Genomic DNA, 20,486 nt, shown 5'->3' on the forward strand with positions numbered 1-20,486 from the left:
TCAAACTTAAGAAGCGCAAGATCATGAGCCAAAGTTGGACGCAAGCGAATGAGCCACCCAGGCGCCCTAGCATTTGACAGATATGAAAACAATTCTCACAGTGAACTCGTAAGGGAAACCTTAGTATTATTTATCCTTTATCAGTGAGGGAAACTAAGGACAGACAGTTCAAGTAAGTCATATGGCTTGCCTAACGTCATGCAAGCTAGTAAGCAGCCAAGCCAGGAAGTTTACAAATACTTGAGTAAAAGTGTGCTTATTTATAATGCCCTACTGTGAGAGGCCCCTTATGCCCTTATGGGCATGGACATTGGGCTTCCCTGCAGAGAGAAATGGCCCGGTAGACCCTCCCTGGATTCATTAACTCACTGACTCATCTAGCATTTGCTCGTGCCCCTTTATGCTGTGACTAGACAAGGGTGGGGTGGGGATGGACAGAGCCAATCAGACTGCCCTGGTGTTGAAAACTTCTGGCACGGTGGCAGCACTCGAGGATTTTCAGGGCAAAGGCCAGAGTGGTCTGAAATCATCACATGTTTACAAAGTAGACATCTCTGGGTAGGATACAGCAAGGGGTCCAGGTCCATGAGGGGAGGCTCTGAGACCATGGAGTGGGTGTGGAACAATGTGTTCCCTGAGCGTGGAAAGCTCAGTGGTCCTATTGTCTTCTAGTCCATTGCCCAGGTGCTGGAGGTCTTGATCAGAGAGAAGGCTTGTGAACCAGCAGGTGACAAGTGCTGTGTTTTACTGTATTTCCTTCTAGTCCTTTTTCTATGCACATAAGCACATTTTTCTTTCTCCATCTTTTTTTTTTTTTTTTTGGTGTTATACCTTAGAAAAATGGAATCCTCCTGAAAGTACTCTTGAAGTCTGATTTTTGTCACTTGCTGAGATGCCAAAAAGCATTTTCTTTTAATCCATAAAGATTCCGTAACTTCTTTGCTTGCTGCATTGTGGGTGTCCCCAGGTAACTCACCCCATCCTAGGATGGGCATTACCAGGTCAGAGTTTTTGCCCTTCTGTACTTCTGGTTGTGCCCTGACCTATATATGTGTGGAAAAGGAGGAGATTCATTTTTCCATTATCTCACTGGAGGCCACTACTTCTCTGTCTAGGGGGTGGGAAGCCAGCACCCCTGGCTGCAGGGTAAGAGACGTGGGGTCGCTGTAATGCTTTGATGTACCACTAGCCAGTCGTAAAGAGCTGCCGCCTGTCCACACACAGGCTCACTGTGGTGCCATCTGCCCGGCGTGGCCTTCCCAGGTACTCACATGGTACACCAGCCCCGCCCGTTGGACAACAGCTCTTCACGGGGAACAGCTGCCATGCTGGCATTTGGTCCCCCAAAATTGGTTTTGTCTGGGTGTTTCCTTGGGGAAACTTGATCTTTGGCCCAGGAGAAAATGACCCATGGGACTTCGTGTAGGGAAGCTTACCTGTACTGAGAAGGGTGGCTTGTGGGGATAGCCTGATTCCTAGATTCAGTAACAGTCCCCATTGCATTTGCAAAATGATTATCTGTGCTAAATCCCCAGAGGGAGATGGGACAGGGAGATCTTTCTTCCCATTTCACAGATGAGGAAACTGGAACTCAGAGGAAAGCAGTGAGCTGGGCAGGTGAGGGGTCAAGTGGCATAGGAGCCCAGGTCGATCTGACTGGCCCTCCTATGGCTTCAACTGGGTGAACTTACCTGGTGGACCTCTCCTCTCACCTCACTCCTTCTCCATGAGGCTTCCTCTGTCCTAAGCAGCTATCTCATGCTGTCAGGCCGCACCAAGTCCCTCCCACCCCTGCGGTCTGACCTTCTTCAGTGGGCTTGAACCCATATCTGCCCCAGGGCTTCATGCAGAAGCTGGGATGCAGATAGCCACCCTTCCCACAAACACCAGAGTGGCCAAGGGCAGGGACCCAAGAGCAGCCTCCAGTGGTGACTCCGGGAGTTAGTTGGTGTTTGCCCCCCCCTCCCCACCAACCCAGTTTTCCTGTGGGATGAAGTTCTAGTTGCCCACCTTGGTAGTTGGCTTGATTAGCCAGCTTTGCTGCTGCCTTCCCTGGCCCATTTCCACATCCCTCATAAGTTTCAGGTCACAAATAAAGGGCTTTCACCTGAGTCCTGGCTTCAAGGTCTGTGTCTGGGGGAACCCAAACTAAGATATGTGGCCTGTGGCATCTCAAAGGTGAGAACAGCATCCTTTCCATGTTCTCCAGTGCCTCCTACCTTGCCGACACAATGTGCCAGCCATTGTGTTACCCGTAGGTCCATTGATTCAATCTCCTCCTGCTCCAGGAGGAAGATGTTCTCCCAGTGAAGGTGGGTGAACTCAGTCTCGGAAAAGGTAGACACCCTCCCAGAGCCCTACAGCTGGTGAGAAGCCAGGAAGCACTGAAGCTCGAACCTCTGAATCCAGTACCGCCCTCAGCATCCCTGCCTGCCCTGGCTCCCGCCTGGCACACCTTGTAGGGGCCCTACTGCACGCCAGCGCTGTCCGTGGTAAAGAGGGAACCGGCTCCAGAACCTGCCTCCCAGGTTTGGCAAAGCAGACAGGTGTCCACATAGCTGCAATTCAGGAAAGGGTACGAAGGGGCCTCACCCGTGCACATACTCGTCTGCCTCAAACAGGCCTGCTGAGTATCTCCTGCCCTCTGCGGGGAGGTAAACTGATTAATACTGCTCTCCCTGGAGACTGGATGCTCCATGAGGCAGGGGTACAGGCCTCCCTCTGCTCCTTGCCGCATCCCAGCTCAGAGCTCATTGCCTGGCAGGTTGTGAGGATGGGGTAAATGTGATTGAACAAGGCTTTGACACCGTTACAGACAGGTTTGTTGTCGCAAAGCTCTGTCAGCAATAACTTTCCTGTACTTACATTGGAAAGTGCTGAGTACATATGAGAAGTGCTTTGGGGTTCAGGGGCAGTTTCTTAGCCTAGAGGTCTGCATGTGAGAAAGAGTTAATTGAAGCTTGATGGCATCATTTTAAAAAGTGAATCACCATTTATTACTGAGCACCCACTATTAAGCGGAATATAATTGGGAACCCTCAAATCTGGTGGTGGTAATTATGGCCGATGCTGCATGTCTTCAATAAAAAGGTGGTGACTTTGGGGGGAGGGCAGCTGTTTAGTGCTGCTTGTGTTTTAAGATGCTCTGGCCTGCCTTGCGGCTCTTGTGTTAGAAATGTGCATGCATCATCCTAATGGGATCCATTCAGAGAGAAGTGCCCCTTCATTTAGTACGGATCCCGGGGCTGGGGTTGCCAGTCACTTGGGCTGCACCTGGCCTGAGCCCTTTCTCCCCTTAATCTCAGCTCTGGGCACGGAGCTCACATGGGCTGGAGAGACCCCGCCTCACCCAGCCACTGCAGCTCATCTCCACAGCCTGCACGGAGGCCTGGCTTTTAAAGGTACTGTAGCTCTCAGGAAGGCCTTTGGCTTCTAGGCTCTGTTTTGCTTTACATACTTTTCCTGTGAGAACACTGAAGAAGTTGTTCTTACTGTACAGAGTCTTCTGTTACCGTGAGAAAGCCTCACGGGCATTCCTGATCCTTTCTCAGGAAGAAAGCAGCAGAAGGGCCGGGCCTACCAGGCACAGAAAGATCACTTAAATTCAGTTGTCCAAAACTCATTTTGGAAGCAGGCAGGCTATACATACATACAGATAACAGGTTCTCCTGTGGTTACGATTTGGTGGGAGTTTCGTTTTGTCACTCCAGTTATGAGCATTCTCTTCCTGGATATCCAGGTGACCTCCATAAGCCCCTTTCCCTCTCCGGGCCTCAGTTTCTTCCCCCATAAGACGAGGGGATCCATCAGGCCAGATGACGGTTGAGATGATGATAATCACACCTGACATTTCTTGAGCACTTGCTGTGTGCTGGACCCATTCTAAGTCCATCACTTAATCCTGGTCCGTTTAGTACGTATCCTCTTGTCACCTTATAAACAAGGCAGCTGAGGCATGGAGCAGTAAAGGACTTTGAGAGCCATCCCACATCCCTGCTCCAGATGATATGTTCTCCAACCCTAAGTGTTCTGCAAAGGAAAGAAGAAAATCCCACTCATACCCTTCTTGATCCAGGGCTGGTCTGAGAGCATTTTCTAGGCAGTGACCCCAAACCCCAGAAGGAGCACTTGTCCCACTTGAGCAAGAAACTTGCAAGAAAGGACTGTCTGGGAAGCTAGGTGGAAGTTGATGGGGTTTGTTGGAGGGCTGAGCAGTGCTGAGCCAGAGCCTAGGGGAGGACAAAGGGAGGCTCAATGGATGCTGCTGCCTGGGGCCCACCTCCCACAGGGAGCTGTCTTGGGGGAAGGGGGGGGGGGAGATGATAGATGGATGTTAAGAGTGGTGGTCCTTGCAAGAGGCGCTAAGCTTTTCCTAGGGGTGGGGAGAGTGTTTGTGCAAATTGACAATGTTAGGAAGGATTTCTTTAAACTTTATTTATTTATTTATTTATTTAGTCATCTCTACACCCAACATGGGGCACAAACTCAGGACCCTGAGATCAAGATTCGTATGCCTTCCTGACTGAGCCAGCCAGCTTCCCCATGTTAGGAATGATTTTAGAAGAAACATTAGATAGCCATATAGGTACTACAGAAACAACATGGACCTGTGTATTAGGAAACGTTGGGTTACCTGTTTTGGGTATTGACCTTTACCACCCCTCCTCCTCGGGGCCTCCTGCTCCCCAGTAAATTCAATGTTTTCAGATTGGGTACTGGTACATATTGGGGTTCCGTGTGAGGTTTCCTTTACACAATTCCACACATAAAAATTTGAAACCCATTGGACTTAGATTATCTCCCAGGACTCTTCCACTCTGACCTCACATGTAATGCCACTGCAGACCCCTGTGTGCTTCTGTCTTCAGGAGGGATGCAGTGAATTCTGTCTCTGGTCCTAGCTGAAGGCAATTAAATTCTAGGATTGAGCTATTTCTGAGTTCAAAATAGAACCTTCCACTGCTGAAAGATGTTGAGAAGCCAGTCCCTACGACCTATTCAACAAGCTTCTGAGGTAAACAGAGGGCTGAGCTGGGCTCCACTCCAGCAGCCTCCCACCCAGGACGCAGAGCCTTCTCCACGGGGTTAAACTGAGGGAGGGTGAGGAGTGTGTGTGTGTGACTGTGTGTGAGAGAGAGAGAGAGAGGGGCTGAGCAAGCAGGGCCTGAGAGGAGCTGACAGAGGCTGTAATTTGAAATGCGTTTTTCCTAACAAGTTGGAGCCTGCAGGTGTCTAGGCAAGCAGCTGTGGCCGTGGGAGGGGCAGGACTGGAAAGACCAGTGGAGACCACTTAAAACACCCCTGGCCTCCTGACATGCGGGGCAAGATAACTGGCTGGTCTGTAAAGAAGCGTGTGCAATAGAGCCCCCAAGGTCTGCACAAAGCAATGGGTGGCGCCTGCCAGAGGAAGATTGCCCACATGACTGAATTATGAAGTCATGAACTCCCAGCCACTGGAAGCACTTGACCTCCAAGCATGAAAAGAGGGGCTTAGAACTTTGGGCAGAATTCTGAATTCTGCATGGCAGAATCAGACCTCAGAGGAGAGAAAGGTAACCAGTCCTAGGTCAGTGTGAAAAAGTGCTCCCCTCCATCTGATTTCCAGGAGTTGCCGCTGAATGCGAGAATGTAGCTAATTAATCTTCCCCAGATTAATTTCCTTGCCATGTCAGAAATGATTTATTGGTTCACCTGTAAGGAGAGTTGTCTATGATGGTTAAAGCCAGGGACCGGGAGAAATGAGCAAGGGGGTGCTTGCTTGCATCTCCACTTGGGGCATCTCCGCAGCCCCATGTGTGTCCTAGCCTGGTTCTCTGGACCGCTCGGAGCCCTGGACGCAGTCTAGAGACCAGGAGCACGCTGCTGCCTCCCAGCACACAGGTGGGGTGGCCCCGGGGGTCCCACGAGGTTCTCTTCTTCTTAGCCAAGTGCCCCCGAGTAGGAGGTACATCTTACCCAAAGCCTAAAAGGAAAAAAAGGATTGTTCACAAACATTTTTCTTTTTGTGGTTGAGAACTCTGACAGCTATTGTCATGCCTAATTGCAGCTAGTTTTCTCTGTCACCACTGGAGCCTTGATGGGTTCTTCTTAGGTCTCTGTTTTGTCCTCTTCACTAAATCTCCACCGCTTGTGAGCAGAGACTCTCCCCAGCACTTAGCTCCATCCTGGGCCCCCAGAAGTTGCCACCATTGCCTTTTCTTTGTAAACTGCTGACACGTCCCCAAATCATCTCAGTGTTTTCTCCTCATAACATTCATGTGAAGCTGAGAAGCCAGGCCATCTTCTTGTTCAGTTCCACAGGTGAATTGATGAAACTCAGAGATAGAGCAGGCTGTCCAGAGTTACTCTGCAGGGCCGTCCCTGCTTGGTGATGTCCTTCCTTTCTGCGGTGCCATTTTCTGTGTATTTTCATGGCCCCAGGCAGCTGCTGCTGGTCAGCTTTGAGCTTTGGAAATATCGCCTACCTTGGTCACAGTGGGGGTTCTGCAAACAGCCACCCATCTAGGCGGTTCTGGAAGCTGAACTTCTGCTGCAGGGCGGCTGAATCTGTGCTAAGAAAACAGAGCACAGACAGGTGATAGCCAGTGAGCTGAGCTCTACCCAAAGCAGACACCCACCTTGGCACCTCTGTTTGGACACTGAAATGGTAGGAACTCTGGTTTCCAGGCAGCATGCCCCTTTATGGCCGTTAGATGTCCTTTCTGACTCCCCGAGCTTGCTTCTATATAGTTTCTGGGTATGTGCAGAACATTTGTCCACTGTCTTTTTCTTAGACAGCCTGCTGGTCATTTGAAGCCGACTCCACACCCCAACATTTCAGTTTCTTTAATGTCATCTCTTAGTTGGTATGGCAACAGAGCCTCCATCATGGGGACATCATGCCTGCCAGGGTTTGTGTCATGGTGGATCTCAAAGAAGGACCAGGACTCCAGTCTGCCCAGTCCCCTACTGGGGGACAGAGGCAGGGAGCCTTCTGGCTGCTGCTGCCACCTCATGCCCTGCATGCTGTTCGGTCACCTTCAGGGATCCCTCCTGACCTCCACAGTGAGAGAAGGAGCCAGGTTGCCTTGGGTGCTGTGTGGCTGTAAGCCAAGATAAGTGGACTCATGCTGTCCTTTCCTGTGCCCCCCACTCCCCACCTCCAAATGAATGGGAGGCCAGTCACACATCACACTGTATTTTCAGCAGGTGAATGATGTGTGTTGAATTATGATAGAGTCTGCACCCACTGCCTATATAAGGCACAGAGAGTATGTCCCATCTTAGCTGTTCTTTAAAGTGGCTCAATGCACAGGGACTTGGTCTTAACACGGTACTCTTGACCTTTCTGACGTGAGCCCTGCGGCTTTGCAGACATATATAAACTGGAGGGAGCCACATCTTCAGCTGTCACATTTCCAAAGAGGTCTGTGACCCACAAACTGTTAAGAAAACTTGTATAGTTTTAATGGCAAACTGGTGAGGAAACGGTCCGACTGGGACCATGTAGAACATTCCCAGGTGTGTTCAGATGCAGTTTGCTCTGGGGTAGAAGTCATGGGCCTGGAAAGGACCCAGGACCTCATGGGGGGCTGCCCCCTCACTTCCCAGGGAAAGAAAAGCAGCACAGAATGAGGGAGAATTCTCTTGCCTCATCCAACAAGTGGTTGAGCTGGGGCAGCCCAATGCCACCAGTTCCCATAGGCAGCAGAGCTTGTGGAAGTGACCACATGGCTCAGAGGAGGTGCCTGTGGAGCAGAAGGGACAGCGTGGGTGACCCATTCCCAGAAGGTGGTGCTTTTCTACCTCTCTTATCACGCCTTTTTTTTTTTTTTTTTTTTTTTTTTTTTTTTAGCAGGGATGCCTCACGCATTTCAGCAGTGGCTACTGTCCACAGTCCTGTCAGCTTTCCTGGGGCTGTGTGATCTCCCTGCAGAGTTTGCTGAGAGCCATGTTGACATAGCCTAAACGGGTCTATGCTCCAGGACAGAGAACCTTGCACATCCTCATGGCCCAGTCTCCCCTCATGGGGCAGGGCAGGGCAGGGTCTTGCCTGGTAACCCTCTCCCCCCTGCCCAGGCTGTGTTGCTTCATCTGGGGCCAGCCCTCAGAATTACACAGGGAATGCCATTACCTCTACGTCTTAGATTCTGGAGATCGACCAAGGCATGTTGGGTCATCTCTTACTCTACTTAATCCCCAGGGAAGAAAGCAAGAGAGAGCTGAGTTTAACATTGACTTCTTACTTCAGTTTAATGAACAGGGCTGAGAAATACCTGGGGAAAGTGAAATTCCAGAGTAATATCTGGAGGTTTAGCTTTAGATTGGTGGGGGAGGGGGCTGGCTGTAGCTTAAAGCTTCTCAAACTTTCCTGGTAAGAATCACCTGGGTTACTTATTAAATATACAGATTATTGGGGCTAGGGATCTGTTTTTTTAACAAGCATTCCAGGCCATTCCTATCTCTAGGCAAGTTTGGGAAACAGTTTATCTACTGTACCAAAAATAGCCTATGAAAAGAGTGCTTTTTTAAGAAGTTTAATTTTGCATGTAACACATTAATAAGTTTTCCTTATTTGAAAAATACATTAACATTACAGGCAAATCTCCTTTGATTTCCTCTAACCACTCAATCTCAGGCCTTCGCTGCCCCAGAGGAGATATCTGTTTAAAGTTTATATCTCCCTAGAGATGCCCAACTGGCTCAGTCCATAGAGCATGTGACTCTTGATCTCAGGATTGTGAGTTCACGCTCCATGTTGGGTGTAGAGATTACTTAAAAAATATATAAAATCTCTTTTTAAAAAAAGTTTATTTCTCCCTAGGTCTTTTCTTTACATTAATAGAGCTTTCTGTTTCATTTTTCATAAGTAGGTATCATGTTGTATTTTATTATTCTACAACCTGCTTTCTTTCCATTCAAAGCTATGCTGTAGAGAACTATGTTAGTGCATATAGAGCAACTGCTTTTTTTTTTTTTAAACCTGCTGCATAATATTTCATAGTATGGAACTAGCACGGTTTATTTAGCAATTCCCCTATTGATGGGTATAGCAGGCGCTTACAGTTTCTCATTATTATGTGCTCCCGTGAGCATCCTTACCTGGCTCCTTGTGCACATTTGGGAATAAATATCACAAAATGAAATTGCTGGGTCAATCCATGTGCATTTTTGGATTTTCATGGGCTTTGCCAATAGCTGTCCCTTCAAAGAGGCTTTGCCAATTTACCTTTCCGTTGAGAGCATGGGAAGAGGACCCGGCTCTCCCCACAGATGTGGCTGTCTCAGAAAAGCATGTGGCCAAGTGTGGTCAAGTGGCAACACCCATCTTCCTCTAGTGCTTCCCTTTGGGCGTGAACAGGAAGACTACTTCCTATCACAAAGCAAAATTCCCAAGATAAAAACACCCAGGCCTCAGACTACTGGGAGGGACCAGTTTCACATAGCAGTGTGTGCAAACCAGAAAAGAGGCATGTGGAGCCGACTGCAGTCTGCAGCCAGCTCACAGAGCCTATTCAGAAAGGCAGCAAGCATGGTGGAATTCTGAAACCCTCTGGGTTGCAGTGGGCTATTACAAAATGAGAATTTAAAGCAGGTCTCTCAAGGACCCCCATGAACCCACTGCTTTATAACCCTGTGAAAGTCCTCTGGAGCACTGGGCTGACCTGAGGTCTCTAGTTTTGTTTGAAAGCAAGAAAAGCCTTGCCTAGGGTTTAGCCATAACCCTCTTCCTTTTTCGGAGATGGACCAGTGCACCCATCCCAGGAGGCCAAGAAGGCGATTGTGATCCGCTGGTTGGACAGGCTCTAACAGCCCACCTTTCTGCTGCTGCTCAGCTGCATAGTGGAGTTGTGAGACCAGTAGGCTGGCCCCCTCTAAGCTCTGTGCCTGTGGGACCATGAGCAGGGCCGTGAAGGGGTCCAAATGCCCAATGCCAGTCAGGTCTTCACCAATCCAAGATGGAAATCAAGGAAAAGTTCTCACAAGCACAGGTAGCCTGACCTGCAGAGAAGTCCCAACTGGCTCCCTTTGGGTTGAATTTTTCTATTAGATTCAAGGACATTTTAAAGCAAAGCAGTGTCAGCCCCAGTAGGAATCCAAACCCACATCTGGGGAAACTGCTTCCCTTTCTTTTAACTCAGAAAATCAGCAACGTTCACTCAAGCCCCCTACCAGCCCTCCTGACTTGCAGTGCGAGCTGGGCAATTGGGACAGCAGTTACAATGCTCAGTGCTTGTGGCCCAGGGCCTGTGGCAAGTTGCTCGGGCACTCTGGTTAACTGTCTGCTCAACTCTCCCAGCACCTGGTTAAACTTTTACTCCAAAAACCAGGACATGATTTTGCAAAAGGTCAGACAGCTCAGTTAAGTGTTTGCCAAGTTTCAGGTTGCTCAAACCTCAGATTCCCTCCCCTCCACCAACCTCACTTTGAAGTTGGAAAGCAAATTGATTAAATATACATTTTAGGAACCTTCCGATTTGCTTCTTAAACTAACAATTCTAAACTTTTTTTTTTTTTCTAATGGAAGGATTTTCAACTGTCAGCAGGTATAACTGGAACCATATGTCAGCAGAGACCAGGGGCTTTTCCTGGTTTTAGGATTTGTAAATTCTTATTGAAACGGAAGTAAGCAGGGCAGGCAGCTGGGGGCCCCTTGACAACCTGAGCTCAGATCTCATTTTAATTAGAAAATACAGATAGTGTCTGCTGAACTGAAGGCCTCCCAGAGCTCCTGTCCCAGGGCGAACAAAGATTTGGTTTATATCCTGCAAGCCTTCCCTGTTTGCAAATTACAGAGCACTTCCGAAAGGAGCTGGAATGTTGATTTCCAGATTACGGAGACTGCAGCCCACTCCCTTCCCTGTCTTCCCCCTTCCTCAGCTAATCCCCCCAAAATAATTTGGTTTTCTTGGGGAAATATTTGCTCCCTTCCTGAAATAGATGGAGGATGTTCATGTTGAAAAGAGAGGGTAAGGCTGTGTGGAATAGATGTCATCCACATCAGGCTCATGGTTTTCTCCATTTGGACTTCTAGTCGCTTGAACTCTGAGACACAAAACCCTACACCAGATCAGCCTCTGAGCTGTTCTATTTGACAGTGGTTCACGTGTATAATTTTCTCCCTAATGTATTCTGCAAATGGTAGAGTAGAAATATCAAGTGAAAGACATTGCCAGACCCAGCACTCCCCCCATCCCCATTTTCCCCCTGCCTGGTGTCATTTGAGCTCAGTGAGTCTCAAGAAAGGCCACGATTACAATGTCAGCATCTGGAAGTGTCCCCGCTGGGACTCTAAGCCTGTCCCACAGCCACAATGAAGCAGTGGCAGAGCAGTGGCAATGGGGTCACACATACTCAGATTTCGGGCGCTCCCGCCCTGGGTCATTCCCTGATAAGCTTGCTCTTGTTCAGGGAGCAGTGTCTGCTATGTGCCATGCCTCCCATCAGCTCCCCCCCACCCCCACCGGCCGCATGCCAGTGACAGGGCTGCTGCACGCTGTCCCTCCGCGGGCATCACATTCCTGGCAGCTGAAGGTCACTTGCTCCCTCTGCCAGGGCTGCTGCCACAAGCTGCCATTTACCAGGCAGACAAAGGGGGATTTTCCCTTCCCCTGGGTTTATAGGCCCCTCAAATGCTTTACATTCCAGAAGCTGGGAGAGAGAAGAGGCTCCTGTGGTTTCTAATTAAACCCACAATTTAAATAACAATTCATGTAACCCCAAGGGTTGAGAGAAATGCTAACCTATCCCCTCTCCAGAGAGGCAGCTGGGTGGCCCTGGCTGGGAGGCTGAGTACTTGCCCTTTGCCAGATGTGACCAAAGGGGCAAAGAACTCCACGGAGGTCACAGCAACTTTGCTGTGGGGCTAGGGTGCTGTGACAGGGAGTGGGTTTCCCCACTAGTAAGTGTGCCCCTTTATGAAGCTTAGAAAGTCAGAAATGGGAGGAGAAACTGCCATGTTTACTCTTAGCCCAAGAATTTTTACTCTCCTCCGGGGAAAATGTGGAACTTTGTCTCCAAAGTGTTCACATCCCAGATTCTCACGTGCTCCTAGGACTCCCCTCCCTGCCCCCGCTGCCTACCCCGAGGTGACTCTGTATTCGGTGGAACTTTGCTGTTTTCTGAAATGCTGACAAGTGAGGAGGCCGAGAGAACAGCCCTGAGAGGCAGAGGATATGGCTGAGGGTCTTAGTCAAGCCCCTTCCCTCTCTGGACCTCAGTTTCCCCATCTGTTACAGAAGAGTCTTCCAGTTTATTGCTTCCGAGCCCCTTTCTGACCATGGCAGTCTATGGGTCCCTGAGCTGCTTTTGTATTTTCTTTGGGTCTGCCTGGGGCCACGGTCATGTTTGCAGTGTGTTGATCTCACCAAATTGTTGTCTGATTACCCAAGGCATGCTTGTGTTCCAGATTGGGGGAAGATGGAACGCTGAACATAATTATCTCTAGGCAGGCTCTTCTAGGCCTCAGCCAGCACCAGGAGCATGTCAGCATCTCTAGGCTTTGCTATCTCATTTCCAACTTTCCTCCATTTCCATTCCATTAAATTGAGCAACTCACATTCCCCAAAGACGCCCTCCAGGTCCTTGCCTTTGTGCTTCCCTACCCAGATGCCCTTCTGTTCTCATGGCTGTGCCCGGAACAGCCAGGCTGCCTGCTCAGAGGCCCCTCCCTTGTAAGGAGCACTGCCAGTGTGGGTCTCTTTGTTAGGGGTACGAGAATTGGAGCTCCCTAAGGGCAGGCACCAGCTCTTTCCTGTCTCCACCTCCCCCTCCTTGCTGGTATGAGGCAGGCTCCATTTATGTTTGTTGGAACAAAGCCTGGTTGTGAACAGAAGTGAAGCAGAAAGCCAGAGGTGGATTCACACACTCCTGCCATCTTGCTCCCTGCAGGTGACCATTGCTGATGACTATTCTGATCCCTTCGATGCCAAGAATGATCTCAAGAACAAAGCAGGAAAGGGAGAGAGTGCTGGCTACATGGAGCCCTACGAGGCCCAGAGGATCATGACAGGTAAGCAGAGCTGCTGGCACAGGGACTCAGCAGGGAGGCAGAGGGGCCGCTCCTGGCAGGTGCCCAGCCAGCCTCAGCAGGGGAAGGTTTGCACTTGCACCACGGTGGTTGGAGGATAGTGCTGTGTTGAATCTCACTACAGTTCACCAGTTCATGTCTCACCTACATCAGGAAGAACCTGGCAGGGCACACTGAAAGTCCAGAAAAAGTACAGGGCACCAAGTAACAGTTACCCAAGGTAAGAACTAAAAAAATACAAAAGGAATTTCTGCTGAAGAAAAATACAGCTTTTGAGATCGAAAACTTAGCCTGGAGCTTCCTAGCAGCCAGGGCAATCAAAGAATCATGCTGGGTCATCTTACTTTCAGTACCTAGTAGAAGAAGGGGGGGGGGGGGGGCGGTGGTGTTCGATCGTTGGGGACAAAATTATCCCTGGCCCCACACCAGGAAATCTTTGGCATGTAGCTGGAAGCAGCATTAAGTCCTCTGGTCTACATGGCAGGTTTATAGAAAATACAGAGACTTTCCCCACTGTGGCTGTTTTCCTGTTGGCCCCAGATGACAAAACCTTGTCCAAATAGTCATGTGGGACCCAGAAGAAAGTGGCTATGTGTGCAGTACCCTGCTTAGGGCATCTTTAAGGAGTGAATGGTTATGAGGTGTCTGCCATCTCAGACCCTTGGCATGAGCAGGCAGTAGGGAGAAACCACACACGTGGGTCCTCCTGGCTCAGGAGGATGGTCCAGAGACAAAAGAATAGTCCTATGGATTGGCCCCCTGTGACCCCACACTGGGCAGGAACATGAACAGGGGTACCACATGAGACTAGAGTGCAGGAGCGTGGCCAGTAGCAGGTTGGGAGCCGCTTTGACTTTTGAGGCCTAGTGAATTGGTGCCCTGTGTGTCTTGGGATTTGGGTTACAGATGCCACTTTCTAAAGTGGCCCTCTTATGATTTGCTCGGTGTTCATGCCTTTGGGTACATTCTCTTGATTCCTCTCAAATTAGAAGAAGAAAGGGAAAGGAAGCAACATTGAGCACTTAGTGTATGCTGCGCCCATGCCGAGTGTAGCTCATAGGGTTGAGGAGACCTCATGCAACAATTGCTGAAAAATACGGGTACAAATCCAGACCCTGCCTCTAAGACTCTGCCTCATGCTCTCCCGTTCCTGGGTACTGATTCTCTGGCCACCAGTGTGGCCTCCAGAACGCTTAGCCACTTTGCAAAAGGCTGAGGCAGGGAGTGATTAGACCAGACTTCTGTAGGGCCTCCTGCTCTCTCCTGATCTCTCCTGGGAGAGTGGCCTTTGTGGGCAGCAAGAGGCAGAGAGCTGGGACTGGTGCCTGGCGGAGGGGTAGCCTGCTCTCCTCCAGCGACTTAGGGAAGCAGGTCTACTGGTGGAATCTTGTTCACCTCAGGACTGTAGTGATACCTACTCCCGCTGCTATATGCCATCATCTCCACCGGGTTTGGTGAACTGTCAGCTCTGTGGGAGCACCGGGGGCATGTCAGCCCAGGGTTAAAGGAGTGGTGGTTACAGGAGTGACTTTGGGACCCTCTGCCACATTCAGATGTCAGGCAGCAAGGGATATTCAAAGGCCACTTGAACCCAACAGCCTCATTTTATAGATGGGAAAACTGAGGCTACAGAGGGAGAGATACTTGCCTGAAGATACATAGTAAGTTGGTGGCAGAATGGCAAGTGTGGCCTGTGCTTGGCAGGGCAGTCTGTGGGGTGGAGTCCTGGAGGAAGTGTATGTTTGTGCTTGATGCTGGGGTATCCGGGACACAAGGAAATGGCGGGAGCCATCTGAGGCTGGAACCCCCGCCAAGCTCCAGGCTCTGTACTGGGCCCTTTGACATATATACTTTTAAGCCTCACCATGTCCCTGCAAAAGGAAGTAGTGTCTCACTTTACACATGAGGGAAACAGGACAAATCGCTTCCCTGGGGTCACACAGGTACAAGTGAGGGGCTCAGTCCTACATCTGCAGAACATGGGACTGGGGTGGAAGGGCACATCTGGGAATCCAGACATTGTGGACACGGCTGTCTTTGGAATGGAGCTGGTTCCTCCTTGGTGCATCCGTGGACCTCAGTGTCAAGTAGCTGCTTAGCTGGACAGAACTGTTCTGTGGGACTTTGGCTTTTTAATAAGACACACCCACGGCAGCTAGGTCCAAGGCAGGGCGGTTTGATTTAATTAGAGATCTGTTAAGATCTTATGCATTCTGTCTCCAAAGAGTCATCCTTGTGTTTGCTGCTCTGCACTCTCTTCCTGGCTTACAGGCTATGCCCAAATTTACCCACATTTTCGGTTTCTAAGGAAATAGGTGATTAAACAGGACGTTTTCTAGCTGTAACGACCTTACTGCAGCTCCCTTTGACTCAGAATTCTTTGTGTGTAACGTCATCGCTCTGACTGATGGCAGGGAGAGGGGGCTGGGGTGAGCCAGTGCTGTGTAAATGTTTTAGGAAGCAGCTCGTCAGGGGAGAGGGGGGCAGTGGATCACGGGGTGCATGCTATAACATTTACGTGTGCATGCAACTTCTAGGAACAGGGCAAGCGTCTTTGGTAGATAGGAATAACCCTGTTGGGAAGAGCATCCCCTCTCTGCCTGAGATGGCATACCTCTCTGTACTACTGCAGAAGGAACCCAGGTGGAATCAAGCAGATCTGAGATGGCCACTTGCCACCTGAATGACCTTGGGCCTCAGTTTCCCCGTGCAAAGCAGTAGTCTTAGAGCAGGCAGTTGGTCATACTTCTAGCTGTTTGGTTTGCAAACTGGCTGTTTGAGCTTTGGCAACACATTTTGTGCCTCTGTTTTTACCTATTTGTGGAGGTAGCTGCTAGGCTCTTGTACTTGTTTACAGCATTTGATGTGAATTCTTGTTGGATACTCACCATCACTTACTTACTTTCTTTCTTTCTTTCTTTCTTTCTTTCTTTCTTTCTTTCTTTCTTTCTTTAATGTTTACTTATTTTTGAGAGAGAGAGAGAGAGAGAGAGAGAGAGCAAGCGCGCACAAGTTGGGGAGGGAGAGAGACAGACAGAAAGACAGAATCTAAAGCAGGCTCCAGGCTCCAAGCTGTCAGCTCAGAGGCCAACACGGGGCTTAAACCCACGAACAGTGAGATCATGACCTGAGCCAAAGTCGGACGCTTAATCTATTGAGCCATCCAGGCTCCCCTCACCATCACCCTTTAAAGTGTAGCTGCCCGTTTTACTGATGCAGAAACTGAGGCACAGAGAGGTTAAGTAAGTAGCCAGATAGTGAGTTGTGAGGCTGACTGTTGAGGCCCTATTTCAGCCACTGTGCAGGACGTTTTGTCCAGGGCCTGTGCAGCCCTGGGGTGCTGCAGCTTGATTTTCAGAACCCCCCTCCTACCCCGGGTGGCTCACACGCCTGTGATTAGCTGATGGGGTTTTGTTCTTGCCTCCTTGACTCCATGCAGCGGGTGGATGGGGGAGGCTTTGGGGAGGTGTGCTTTTGTGAACAGAGAACTCAGCCCAGCCCCACAGGCTGTGGTTGCAAAAGAGGGTGAGGAGAAGTGCACCTGTTTCCTCAGGGGCTCCTCTCACCTCTTCCCTCTGTCTGCCTCAGTTTCCCTCTCCATAGATTCCCCTTTGTATCACCCACAGGAATTAGGTTCTGGTTCAAGATGGAGGTGAAGCTGTCCACAGAACCTCACAACCCAAATGCCCATGAATTGCCTGGGCTTTGCTCTCTGCCCCCATTGCCTCTCTCATCCCAAAAGCAGCTTCAGAGGTAGCTACTGAAAACCCAAGGGCTCTGTGGAACCCAGTGGGGAAGCTCGTGACCCAGTTCAAGCTTTCCTTTTTATAAGTAGAGAAACGGGCTCAAAAAAAGTCATAATCCTTTTGAGATGTTTTTGAACTTACCAATTAAATATGAAGCTGTCCTGTGAGGCAATGTGTTGCCCATCCCTAGAGGTATCCAGGCAGAGGGAAAACAGCCCACATTGAGAGATGACATAAAGATAGTCAAGTAACAGATGGGTGGTTGGCTCAAACCACCCCTGAAGTCTGTGTCAACCGTGAGTTCCGAGATGTCATGATTCACTGTGCATTGCATCATCATTAGACACCTAAGACCAGGCCCGTGAAGGGAGTACCGGAGACCAGCTCTGAATAGGAAAGGATCTGGCAGCTTCCTTTGTCAGTGCCAGCCTGGCTTGTGCTAACTATACAGCCCTGATTCCCCTTTTCATCTTGCACAACCCTTCTCTCAAGGTCAGATTCTGGCCTTAGCCTTTTCCATGCCATCTGGGCCTCAGTTTCCTTCCTGCACCAATGTCTTTGGTGTCCCCAGGCCAACCCTCCGTCCAAAGCCCTACCTCACAGCCCATTCTTACCCTCTTCCCTGTGTCTTAACCCCAGGCTTGAGGGCCCCAGGCACATGGAGCCTGCTGGTTTGGTGAGAAGGGCGCTGGGCTCCCAGTCAGGCTGACTCAGGTGCCTGGTGGGCCAAGATGCTTAGCCTCTTGATGGCCACAGTGTCCTCATTGTAAAATAGGGCACACAACACTGATGTGAGTCTCGGGTGGAAGAACATGCTGCTCTGCACATGTGTATGAGAGTATTGTTATTGGGGAGCAAAGGGCCTATTTGGGCCTTCACTTGGTATTACGTACTATTGAGTTCTCTGGCCATTCCCTGTCGGGGTCCCTGCCCACCTGGAGGTAGGTGGCCAAATCAGCAGGATAGTGGAGCAGGTGGTCCTCAGGCCCTCTGCAGTGCATTTGGTCAGCCGAACCTGGAGCCCTTGCCCTGCCCTGTTGTGTTGAGACTTGACCATGTAAACTAGGCACATACTGTCACTGCCTTTAGGAATATCTATGAAGAAGGGAGACAGGCATGGACCCGGGTGGTCAGTGGTGGGTGCGTGGAGATGAGTGGGTCAATCTCCAGGAGCTCAGAGGAGGGGTGAAGGCTTCCGGTTTGGGCAATCCAAGTGAGATGGGAGGGGAGAGGTGGTAGGAGGTAGTGATAAGAGCTGGGTCTGGCAACCCAGGCAGAGGGAAGGGCTTGAGCAAAGGCATGGAGGCAGGCATGGGATCTTTCTGCTGGAGAGGAGTGGCAGGAAATGAGGGTTTTGATAGGATAATGATAGGAAAAGCACATGGGGCAGGAGCTTAGTATAAAGACTGATTGGGTCATGAAACTCTAGTTGACCTAAAGGTGCAGAATATTTCTCAACTGGGACCCTTTCTCCCAGGCTTTCAGCCCAGAAGTTCTCAGAGGTACCCAAGGTAGTGGTGGTGATTGGGATGGATGGTGGCCATTCACTTTTACAGAAAGGCTTCTGTGTGTGCCAGGCACTTCCCCAAGGACTTAACCATGATTAGCTCATTTATTTATTTTTTTTAATGTTTACTTATTTTTGAGAGAAAGAGAAAGAGGGAGTGCGCCAGGGAGGGCAGAGAGAGGGGGATACAGAGGATCCAAAGTGGCCTCTGTGCTGACAGCAGAGGACCCGATATGGGGCTCGAACTCACAAGCCATGAGATCATGACCTGAGCTGAAGTCGGATGCTTAACTGACGGAGCCACCCAGGTGCCCCATAACCATGATTAGCTCATTTAATCCTCACAAGGAGCCTGTAAGGTAGAGGTACTTCCAGCATCCCCATTTTACAGACAAATCTACTGAGTCTCAGAAAGGTTAAATAAGCAGCAAAAGTAGTGCTCTTAGCTGCAGCTAAAGCACTTACATCTGTCCTGTACTCCCAAAGGGCCTACAGAAATAACTGGGAATTATACCATTACTTAGGCCCCTTTTTTAGGTCTGATTCCCCCCACCCTAACATTCTTTAAAAAATTGTTCAAAGTATCATTTTGCAGGATGAATCACATAAACATTACTTGAAAGCATTTTCCCATAATTTTTATTATTATAAGCAATTACACATTAAAAAGTCTTTAGCATGTTTTTATTGTTAAATCAACTTTATAGCATAATAAGAGGAATTTAAAAGTAAACCATTTCACACAGAACCCCACTGCCTAGATGTGGCTGTTTTCCTTGCTCACAACTTGCCTTCTGCCCATTTTTCTCCTATATGCTAGTAGGTACCGTCAGATAAAGCCAGTCACAAATTTTTTTTTTAATTTTTTTTTAATGTTTTTATTTATTTTTGAGACAGAGAGAGACAGAGCATGAGCAGGGGAGGGACAGAGAGAGAGGGAGACACAGAATCTGAAACAGGCTCCAGGCTCTGAGCCGTCAGCACAGACCGCGACGCAGGGCTCAAACTCATGGACTGTGAGATCATGACCCGAGCTGAAGTTGGACGCTTAACCGACTGACCCACCCAGGCACCCCAAGCCAGTCACAAATTTTAAAGGCAAGGGGGTGGGGGGAGGGACATCCTTTTGTATCTTCTCATCCTCTGGTACAGCGTCTTCTAGTGGCAGTGTGCTTTCTGAATGATGGTATGTACCAAGTTCAAGTGTCTGTGTTCCGGCTGTGGCATGTTTCAGGAGGAAGGAGGCAGACAATGTGAGTCTGGCTCTGCCCTGGTCTACTGTGTGACCTGAGGCAGGTTGCTTTTCCTCTCTGGGCCTTCATTCCTTCATCTGGGAAATCAGATTTTGCCTTCTTCCCTGGGCACCATGAGGGCCTTTATAAATTCTTAGGTTCCCTGCTCCTGTGGTCACACTGGGCTTCTCCATCCTGGTCAGGACTGTACTCCTTTCACCCCACCCCCATTACTTCCACATGGCACCAGCCCAGATCTTGCCTGACACCCTCCCAGGAGCGTGCATACTGCGCTCTCTGCTCTCAGGACAGACAGAGCTCAGAGCTACAGGTCTGTACCTTGAAAGACCAGCAAACGCTTCTCCAAGTCTTGACTAGGTGTCTAGGAGGTCAATTCTGGCCACCCCACCTGAGATTTCCACCTTCCTCGTGTGTTTGACGCCATCTCTGCCCCCTGATTCCAGGCAGTGCTGTTCTCCTTCCCTGTTCTTCCAGTGGCTAAGAAAGTAAAGGGCCTTTCTGTCTGGGCCCCTGAGTCCAGGCCCTTCCCAGCTCTGCAGTTCCTGTGGACTCTGCTCCCAGAATGTCCACGTATTGTGTCTTCCTCACCTCACCTGCTCTGCGCAGCTCTGCTCCACAAACCATCCCCACGACCCCTCACTTTCACTCCCCTCCCACCCACCTGCCTCGCCCCCTGCAGGCCCTGTGCTTCACACCCCGCCCCCTCCCTGCTGCCCTGTCTCCATGCCGCTCCAGGCTTCAGCCAGCCCTGGTGGTCACAGCCCTCCCTGAGATTGGGAGCTGTCAGGATAGAACTTTCCTTGAAGAGCAGTCCTTTTCACCCAGCATCCTCTTTCTGCTTGAGGCGCAGAGAGGAGCACGACGAGCTGGCCAAGGTCACACAGCAGCAGGCTGCGGAGTGGGTATCCTGACTTCTAACCTAGGGCTCCTGGGCCTTGTTTTGAAACCTGCCCTTCCACCCTCTTGCCTGG

At 49.9% G+C, this 20,486-nt stretch overlaps 1 protein-coding gene across 1 annotated transcript in view; it reads left to right on the plus strand.

Moving 5' to 3' along the window:
• Window positions 1–20,486, plus strand: part of SHB (SH2 domain containing adaptor protein B) — a 135,632-nt gene that overhangs the window by 36,800 nt on the left and 78,346 nt on the right. The window contains exon 2 of the mRNA XM_027039484.2: window positions 12,871–12,991. Within this exon, the coding sequence (XP_026895285.1) occupies window positions 12,871–12,991 (121 nt within the window). The remainder of the gene's footprint in view (window positions 1–12,870; window positions 12,992–20,486) is intronic.

The sequence above is a fragment of the Acinonyx jubatus genome, chromosome D4, assembly GCF_027475565.1.
Source record: "Acinonyx jubatus isolate Ajub_Pintada_27869175 chromosome D4, VMU_Ajub_asm_v1.0, whole genome shotgun sequence".
Classification (NCBI taxonomy): Eukaryota; Metazoa; Chordata; class Mammalia; order Carnivora; family Felidae; genus Acinonyx; species Acinonyx jubatus.